The sequence below is a fragment of the Montipora foliosa genome, chromosome 3, assembly GCF_036669935.1.
Source record: "Montipora foliosa isolate CH-2021 chromosome 3, ASM3666993v2, whole genome shotgun sequence".
In the NCBI taxonomy this organism is placed as follows: domain Eukaryota; kingdom Metazoa; phylum Cnidaria; class Anthozoa; order Scleractinia; family Acroporidae; genus Montipora; species Montipora foliosa.
In genome coordinates, this window is record NC_090871.1 from 17,972,187 (window position 1) to 17,982,186 (window position 10,000).

A 10,000-nucleotide genomic window follows, 5' to 3' on the forward strand; every position below is an offset into this window, starting at 1 on the left:
AATAGGACATAAGTCCCCTACTAGGTTTAAGCACCAACCTAACCCTCTCCTAAAATATTAACTTACCGGCAATACAGTATAAAAGACTAAATAGGCTGCTTAACATTTTCAAACGTGCTGCAATTTATGACATCAAAGTTGACTTAATGAGTAAGCTTGCCATGCACTTCAAGCTGTAGCACTGATTACGTGTTCAGTACCAGGTTACAATTTTTATTCTTTCTGCATACAATTTAGACACCTGAGGGATCTTTCAATTCCCGTTATCTGGTGCAAGGGGAGTTTGTAGTGTCTTGCTTTCTCACTTTCCATCATGCACAGATTTCAGATCAGTGATCTGCTACAGTTTTGTATTTTCGTTCCGTTTACGTGATTTTAATTCTTCACTTCATTGCGGTATGGAAAGGGGATGGTCCGGGTTAAATTTTGGCAAATTGACAAAGTTCCACTGACTTCAATACAATGAGCTGCTATCATGGTTATCAATGATAAATGTCGCTTTCAATGAAATGTACTGCAGCATTACTATCCATTAGATACACTAGTAATAAATTATTGTGTGCATGCAAGAAGTGAAGTGAGGCAGATGTGAAGGAAACCATATGCATGCAGATAAAATCTGTGCTACGAGAAACATGACAGTGTTACACAAAAAAAGGGAATATTGGTTAAAGTGTCTATCATGCACCTCAACAAATTTTTTCCAATTTATTTATTCTATCAAATGGTCCCAAATACATTGTGTTGTTTTAAGAATTAACCTTTTGATTGAAATTTCACTTTCTTATTGGCTTTGAAAGATGGGAAAAGTGGTCTTGACTTACTTTGAGCCATAACCGAGCAATGAAGGAGAATGGGTTTGATAACTGGTTGACGTCACAGACTGCTTTGCTTTGAGATAGTTGACGTTGAATATACAGCGATGCAAATTGATTTGTGACCTCTCCCCAGTATGGAACACATTCCCTTTCATTGCTCGGTTATTTATAAAAGTGTGACCACCTTTCCTTTCTTTCAAAGCCAATAAAAAAGTGAAATTCCAATCAAAAGGTTCTAAAAAGAACACAATGTACTTGGGACGATTTGGGAGAATGAATAAAGTGGAAAAGTTTGTTAGAGTGATACACACTTTCAGCAGAGTTATCATGAATCTAACCTCCTTTTGCAACTTTTCCCAAACCTAATCTCTTTCTGTTTTTTCTATCTTAACTTTTAGTTAAAAAACATAACCAAACAGTGCAAAATGTAGAGGATCGAATCACTAGCGTGCTGTGTCCTGGTCTTGGTACAGCTGTCGGTAGAATGCCTGTCAAACGATGTGCTTTTCAAATGAGGCAGGCTTATGAAATCTATGCTCTCAAACAAGAAAATCCAGTTATGGAACCAAAAGACCTGAGCACTGTGTGGGAGCATCATGAAGCAATGTTACAATATTCTTAAGTTATAGACTTGCAGTAAACTTAATGTTGTGACTAAAAGTAAGTAATCCAAAGAAATACAAAAACATCCAACATTGAAAAGTTGTGAATAAGGTTGATTTAAATGTGAAAGACAAAAAACAGAGCTATTAAAATAAGAATTCTTGTAGGTGGGAATATTACAAGTGTTGGATTTCTTTTAGTGGTTATGATTCAGAAAATAATTTAAAAGTGGAATTCCTTCACAACAACAGTAAATATCCTTACATCATATTTCTTTCTAGAAGAAAGATCCAGGAATTATTTATTTGTGTATTGGGGACTTTTGCACATATCCCAAAATGGGGCAAACATAATGTGTTTGTGCCCTTGTGGTAGATCAATAATTTGGGTATCACAAGTAAGAGGCAGTAGCCAAGCCATTGCATTGCCATAAAATTTGGAAAATAATATCCCATACAAATTAGACATAAATATAGCATGGGTCTTTGGAAGCAAGTACTGGTAGTGGATAAGTACATGTAATTTTTATCCAACCAGCTTTTCCACATTAATTTGTTATAATTATAATTATTATAAATTATTCATGAAGTATTTAGCCAGTTGCCACTCCTTATAATGGGTGCCACTGGCAAAACAATCTAGACTTGTAAATGGCTGTTAAATCATGAACATAGACCTTATTCATAAAATAATGGTAGTCAATTTCAGAACTCTTTTGTCCAAATGCAAATTAGCCTACCAAGTCTCAATACCATACAGTGAATTGAAAAGAATGCTTGCTCTTAAATGAGGCTTGGTAGGCTAATTTGGACATCAGCAAAAGAATAATAAAACAGTTGCTATTTATCAATAAGGTCTATAACCACTTGGGAATGCAGAAAGACACTATAGTCACTATAGCAATAGCAAAGATATCTGTTTACAAACATTGCTTTTGTTATTCAAATGTGCTAACCACAGGAACAAAAGACCCTTTGTTTCAACAGCCAATGAGGCTCTGGTTGGCACATTAATGACAATAGGTGACGTCAACGATATCTTCCCTATAAGGCTAGGCTTAGTTGATTCTACTCAGTCCACTGTGGAGAAATTTAATTTACAATTCAAATACCCAACTTTTTGGCACTCCTGTCAAGTCTTCATCACCCCAGATGAAGAAAGGTTTCCTTAAATTATTTACGTTTATCGTGTGGGCGCGAGAAGATTAAATACATCGTTGTTTGTAACTTGCTTGTTGGTGATTGGCTGTTATTTTGTTGATATACAAAAGAAAGGGCGTCTCTCAATGTTATGAATACCACAGGTATCGCGGGCCGTTTGCACAACGAATTTCCGACTTTTCGCCTACCTAAATGCAAGTATGGTCGAAGGACAAGGCAATAAGCAAAATGCTAAAGAAATGCAAAACGCGTCGTAGTTCAAGAAGCTTAGATGCAGAGGGACTGTTAAACATTTTGCAGATGATAAAGTATGTTTTGACTTATTATTTTTAAATAATTTAAGGTGCGTTTTGATTTTCTTCGACAACGCAAGTGACTGTTACTTGATAAAATAATTCAAAATCGTCTAGTTGTGATGCATTTGAAGCTACAGTTCTGCAAAATATAAGAGGAAGAAATTGCTGCAGTGGAGAGGTCTCAGACACGCCGCAACATGAAAACCCCTGGGCAAATACCTTCCGAAAATCGTGCACTTATCAAATGCCTTTGGAGCTGGGAAGACATTCTTTGTAACTAAACGGATTTCTTCGTCCTGAGCGAAAGTTTCCAAGACAGATAACAATAAATTTTTTTCTTTATTGAACTTAATGCAACGCTTTCCACTTAAAGAAATAAAGAAGTCTCGCGATGTGGCCGATTACCCTCCTCTCGTACCCTATCGTAAGAAGCGGTTTCCTCCATTCAAAACTCCGCTCTGTTCTTTTCGAAGACCGCGCGCTTCGTTCGAAAACCATAGACTGATGTCAGCTTAAAAATACGTTAGAATACCGGTCTGTGGAGATGCAAAGTTGTTGTCATTTTCGTCTGGTTCGAAAAACGTTTCTTCGGAAAATGTCTGCGAAAAGGTGAGCTAACTTTTTTTTTCCTTTTTGCTTCAACAAAAAGAAGATATTTATAGGCTTATTGATTTCCTAGTTATCTTTTCAAAATTCTCTTTCTTTACACGCTGTATTTTGCGTCGAAACTGTAAGAGGAAGCAAAAACGTTTTTCAAATAAGAAATCTATTTTTATATCTGGTCATATCTGACATTTTTAATCATGTTCTGTCATGCAATCCTCCTTTTTTGCGCAAAACGCAGAAAAACGCAGAAAAAACGTAAAATGCAGACTGTGCAGACCGTCTGTAAAATGAAAATTCGGTTAGCCTGATTAGGCCTAAATAAGATTCAGGTTAGCCTGTTTACGGTTAGCTCGCAATAATAGAGAGGGTAACCCCATATTTTACCCCTGGTGTGCCGTAGTCTGCAGCCAGCGTTTTGGCGTGACCGTTTTTTGCGTGACTGATTTTATTTACAGCAGACAAGAGGCAACGTTAACAAGTGCGGCAACCTATCATCCAGTCATCCAAGTTTTAGGAATAGCTATGTCAGACGTCAGACATGTTAACAAGATTCCTACTATCAGAGGAACAGATATTATGAGAGATCCACGCTTGAACAAGGTAGGAGTTAAGATAGACGGCGATTCTCTGAGTTTAGCCCACGCTTGATCGATCAACCGGCTTGGCTGTTTTTCATGAGCTTCACTCGAGGTGAAATAAATTTGACATTTATAATGGACTGCAGTTGATTTTCTGCATCAGTGTAAAATTTCCTGGGAGACTGTGCTACTAAATTTCATTTTGACGACATAATTATTTGCCTCAGTGGTATTAATAAATTTTCTACGTGAATCATTTGCATAGTGTGGTCAACGAAATAACACGTGAATTCTACGTTTGTTCCACCTGTAAAGTTCATTTTGGTTTCGGCTTTTAATTCGTATATAATTCTCGTGTATGTATGTGCTACAAAACTCGAATAAGCTATAATTTTAATTTCTTGTGCAAATATCGCGTGATCGGAACCTATAGTATTTGTAAGCGGCATATTTGGACAAGTGACATTCTTTGATAGATGCGGATGGGGAGCAGTTTGCATAAAAAATGTTTTTGATATACTTCCGACTAGAACTTCTTTTAGGAAAATTTTTAAAACTTTATTTTGTTGACTGCTTCTTGTTGTAAGATCCTTGAAGCTCGTACCTTAAACGCGTGAAACATGTGTTTGCACATGTGCTCATCACGAGATATCATCATCATCATCATCTTCGCTCCATTTGCAAAATCAAAATTTTTAAATTCCTGAAGTATTTCTAGCAAGGCAACTCCATGAATTTTTTCCCATTATTTTTGTAAAATGTGCTGGCCATCATCTCCTGAACGGCCCCTCATTAACGTGTAAAATTGTCTGGCATTAGACAGATCAAAATCTTTCAAGTCTCTCTCCCAGGAATCAATGAGTTAAGGCACCAAATTAAAAATAGTTACTACTCCAAAAATGTTTAAACATTCAAAGTTAGTCAAAACTGGTAAAACTATCGAGAAGACAAAAAACCATTTGTACATGGACAGTGGGCGCCTCCTTGACTTTTAGTAGTTTTTTGAAATCACCATCTGAATTGCGAGCACTTCAGGTAAAGCATTTTTATGTTCTTGCTTTTGGCTTAAAGTGCCACTATGACAAACAAATCACTTCCTTTTTACTTCAGATTTTAACAGTGTGTTCGCTTAACACCTTGCTGGCAAAATTTTGAGACATTACTCATGTTCAAAACTGACCGATTGAAGTCATTTTCTTTGAAAGCCTAAAACTCCCGTGCTGCATATAAATTCAGCCGCATACACACGCATTGCATTCTTAAACCAGTGAGTCTTTCAATACTTTAAAATTAGTAATGGTGGTCATTTGAATTGGAAAATTCCAGTTAAAATAAACAGGTGTCTTTTTTAAATCAAGGTTTTTACACATGGGTCACTTAGAGTAAAATTGACTCACTTGACATAGTTTTGAAATCCACAGAAAAAGAATTTTTTTTTGGTCATAGTAGCACTTTAATTGAGGATGGTGCCTACTATCGTTATTGCACATACGTTCTGCGCATCTCGAGATCCTAGGGTTTCCTATTGGTGATGCTTACTAATTTAGGGATATTTTTGCGTGGTTTAAAACTATCCAGAGAAAGTAGATCTTATTAAGTACTTTTGGTATCCAAAAAGAAAATTTGGGGTATAAACCATGCACTTTTGAGAGATAATTGAAGGGCTGGATGCATAAACCTAGTAAGTGACAATTTCGGTCGATTTTTAGTTTTACTCAAAACTAGCCCAAATTTTGCAAGTTGACTGGAAATGAACTTAAGAACATTGCCCTGGTATTTTTTCAAATCCGATTTGAGCTTTATTTTTGAGAAATAAGCTATGCAAAAACACTATCAGCTTCGCATTTGAAAACAATGGAATTATGCAGAGAAAGTAGATCTTAGTACGTACTATTGGTATTCAAAAAGAAAATTGGGGGCAACCATGCATTTTTCAGAGATGATTTTAAAACTTAAGCTTAAAGCTTAAATAAGCTTCACTTTGAGAGAGAACACCATACATTGCTTTGCATTTTACAAATATTAAATTCATGAATTATCTTTTTGAGGTTACCCCCAATTTTCTTTTTGGATTTCAATAACACTTCTTAAGATCTAGATTTCCTGCATAATCGTAAACCAGGGCAAAAATACCTTTGAATTACCCAGTAGTAGGCACCGTCCCCTCCTTAAGAAAATGAGGCTGGTATATTAAGGCATATAACCAAGGAATTTACTGAGACAAGACTTTGAAGTGGGAGTTACTTTATACAGTGTAAACCAGGTATGAGACCTGGACTGTAGACTGTTGACTGAACGTTGAGTATGAATTTCAAAATAGTAAGTTTTGTTTTTAGCTAGGAAGCGCGTCTTATTAAGAATTAATGGGGGATTGGTTGGTAAAATAATTATTCTCTATCTCCATTACCCCTCCTCATCCCCCCTAAATTTAATAATTTTTTTGATGATTTTAAGGGAACAGCATTTACTCTTGAAGAAAGGCAAATTCTTGGGATACATGGCCTGCTTCCTCCACGTATTGCAACGCAAGAGATCCAGTGTCAACGAGTTTATGCAGAGTTACACAAGAAAGCTAATGACCTTCAAAGATACATTCAACTAATGGCTCTGCTGGAAAGAAATGAATCATTATTCTTCAAACTTTTAATGGATCACACAGAAGAATTGATGCCAATAGTTTACACCCCAACAGTGGGACTGGCATGTCAGAAGTATGGTGTGATTTTCAGGAAACCCAGAGGACTATTTGTGTCTATACATGACCTAGGACATGTTGAAGAACTTTTGGAAAACTGGCCTGTTGAGGATGTTAAGGTATTAAAGGCATTGTTGGTCAATATTACTCTGTATATGTGGTTTGGGGTTAAAACGAGAGGGCTTGTTTTTGAAAGGTACGGGGGAAGCTTGCCTTGAAGTATTGACTCCTAAACTTGCCCATTGACCAGTAAAATTGTCAGGCAGAATAAATCTAGGAGTCAAGTGGTTAACTTAACCCATTGACTCCTGGGGATTCCCCATTATTGACGAGTAAAATGGTCTGGTGTTAGGCAGAATAAAATAAGTTAAGTAATTGGCCGGTTTAGGGTGGTTTAGGGGTGAACAGGTTAAAGGAGATATTTGAAAGGGTTTATCAGTCTTGGAAGATGTTAACCTTTATATATAAAGTCTATCAAGTCATATAAAGTAAAAACCAGGGAGTAACCATTTTTTCGCAGGTGGGAATTTTTAATGTTTTTGGTATAATGAAGTTAGCAGAAAAGCTGTGGCGACATCTGCTGCATCTTAAATGTCTAACAGTACAAGAAACTGGCAGTGGATCACCTTTTATATCATAAAAAGTACACTTTTCAAATGCGTGTAATGACATGAGCTGTCAATCTCTCCCTTCTTAGGCTATTTCAAACAAAGAATAATAATAGTAATAATAATAATAATAATAATAATAATAATAATTGTTGTTCCATCACCCATTATAACAGCAGGCCATTCTTGTTTTCCAGGCCCCAGTTGTTCAAAGGGTGGATAGCGCTACCCACTGGATAAATCACTATCCACTGGATATCTCAATTTTTGGTTTTCCTAGTGTTTATGCACTGGGTAGTGATTTAACCGGTGGATAGTGTTATCCACCTTTTGAACAACCGTGGCCTGATCACTAATCCATGGAAAATTATTGAAGTGAAGATTAATAGTTAATGTTCAGTTAAGCATGTTCACCTCTTTTTGGCCACAAAAAGCGAGCTCTCATTTGCCTGTACCCTCTCCCTTTCCTGTTATTTCATACGTTTCAGACTTGTGCCACAGGCTGCAAGAAGCCACCACTCCTCTCCCTTCCCTCCCCTTCCCAGGATTTTTAGATCCTACTGTTGGAGGGATGGACCCTTTCCACTTTGGATTTTGCAGTAAACTTGGGGCATCATTTAAAAAATCCAGATATATACACATGTGTACAATGCAGAGCTAATAATCCTCCAAAAACACATTAATATTTCATGAGCGAAACAGCCTATCAGGTCACTGAAAAACGTCACATGCATGAGCTTTAAAAACCAATAAAACATTCCTCATTAGAATTATTTACATGTATATAAAGCATACTAATAAGGGTTAGCCTTTTTTCTGTATGTTCATGTTCTCTTCTCACAATTTGAACCTTTGTTTGGACTCCAGATGGACGTGCTTTTCGTGGAATGTTCTTGAAGCTGTTCATTATACTCACGGGTTGTGTTTTATTGGGCTTAAAACCACTTGGCTTTGCCTCGTGGTTTAAAACCTGACAAAACACTCCCCGTTAAGTTTATTAAACAATACCTAACTAGTGTCTTACTAGCGGATATAATTATACAAATCATGGACCCTAGGTCCATGGACCACACCTATGGACAAGCTTCATGGACCCCTTCATGGACCCATCCCATGGACTACCCCTGTGGACCACCCCTCATTTTGTAAATTGAATATATTTTACAAACAGAAATTTCTTTAGACAAAAGAGACAAGTGATGGTTTTTAAAATGAGAGAAGTGGTGGTTTTGTATACATCCCTTACGCACTAATAATGATAAGAGGAAAAGAGTGTGGCAAAAAATCTCACCATATATTAGATTCATGCAAGTGTTATATTACTGATAATATTGTTGTTGCCTTTCTAAATTATTGTAGGCTATTGTCATGACAGATGGGGAACGTATTCTTGGCCTGGGGGACCTTGGCTGTTGTGGAATGGGTATTCCTGTTGGAAAACTTGCTCTTTATACTGTCTGTAGCAGAATTGATCCAAGAGCGTGTCTTCCAGTTATGATTGATGTTGGAACCAATAATCAGGTCTGATTTCATTATGCTCTTTTTGGTTGAGACTGTAAAATAGTCAGTTGTAGAAGAACGTTAACAAAATGCAGGTGACTTAAAGCCTAGTAATAGCTGTGGATATTATAGCAAGTGATGTTGTTTTTGATCTACTGTGTAACACCCTGCATATCAAACAATAACTATTTATTTATGTTATTAAATAGAGGATATTTCATGGCCGCACGGAGATACGAAATTTCTCTTAGAGTGTTGACACATATTTTCATGAGTGAGCGCAGTGCACTAGTGAAATATTTTTCCGCAGCCATGTAATATTCTATTTATTATAATTATTAACACCAGTGAAATACTAAATCATTTCACGAAAGGCATCAAAAGGTGCGATTTTTGTATGTAACCATAGCAACAGTGATCTTTTCACATGTGAAGAGATTTGTTTTTGTGCGAAAGCTCACTTGATATTCAGGGGCAGATGGAGGATTTTGTGATAGAGGGAGCCATGAGATATAGTATAACAGAACAGAACTGCGAACGGCGCACTTTTCTAGGGAGTTTCGGACACATGCTCCTCAGGGAAAATTTTTGAGACTGAAGTTCTCTGAGATGCAATCTAGAGTATTCTGGACGCTTAAATTTAGCAAATGCCTGGATTCCATAATATTTAATAAACTACAGGTGTGGTTGTGGTCAATGAAGTAATTAACACTTTATGATGCTAGGATGGGCCGAAGCGATCGCAGCAAGAGCACAACCTCTCGCCAAAGGCGGCAATATTGTCTCCCTGAAAAATTGTCAAATCCAGTTTGTTTGAGACGGATATTTACTGCATGCATTCCGGGAGATTGGGTCATTTGCAACTAAAAATGTAGGCTTCAAACACAGATTCTAAGAAGATTTACATCAACAATTTCAACAAAGGAAATGTGTCCCAAGGACAGACCAATCATAAGAAAATTTAAAACTACATGTGATTAATTGTTTTCTTGGGCAGCCAATGTCATTAAATTTTGGCTTTTTTAATTCAGAGAGAGTACTCTAAAATACTCTTAAGTTCTTTTGGAAATTCATCTGACAGCAAGACAAGTTTTGGGTTCTGAACAGACACTAAAATAGGGTGACATAGCCCCTTT

The 10,000-nt window shown here is 36.8% G+C and overlaps 2 protein-coding genes across 4 annotated transcripts in view; both read left to right on the forward strand.

The window, feature by feature from the left end:
- The window catches only part of LOC137996957 (uncharacterized), a 5,803-nt gene extending 4,208 nt beyond the window's left edge, over nt 1-1,595 (forward strand). For both annotated transcript variants that reach the window (XM_068842612.1, XM_068842613.1), the window contains one exon: nt 1,217-1,595. In XM_068842612.1, coding sequence (XP_068698713.1) covers nt 1,217-1,440 — 224 coding nt within the window. In that variant the 3' untranslated portion in view covers nt 1,441-1,595. The remainder of the gene's footprint in view (nt 1-1,216) is intronic.
- Nucleotides 1,596-2,659: 1,064 nt separating this feature from the next.
- Nucleotides 2,660-10,000, forward strand: part of LOC137996955 (NADP-dependent malic enzyme-like) — a 16,707-nt gene continuing 9,366 nt past the window's right edge. The window contains exons 1-4 of one of the 2 annotated variants that reach the window (XM_068842611.1): nt 2,660-2,889; nt 3,942-4,083; nt 6,516-6,875; nt 8,724-8,885. In XM_068842611.1, the coding sequence (XP_068698712.1) occupies nt 2,774-2,889; nt 3,942-4,083; nt 6,516-6,875; nt 8,724-8,885 (780 nt within the window). In that variant the 5' untranslated portion in view covers nt 2,660-2,773. Of the gene's footprint in view, nt 2,890-3,938; nt 4,084-6,515; nt 6,876-8,723; nt 8,886-10,000 lie in introns of both variants that reach the window. The other variant, XM_068842610.1, reaches the window with a different exon arrangement.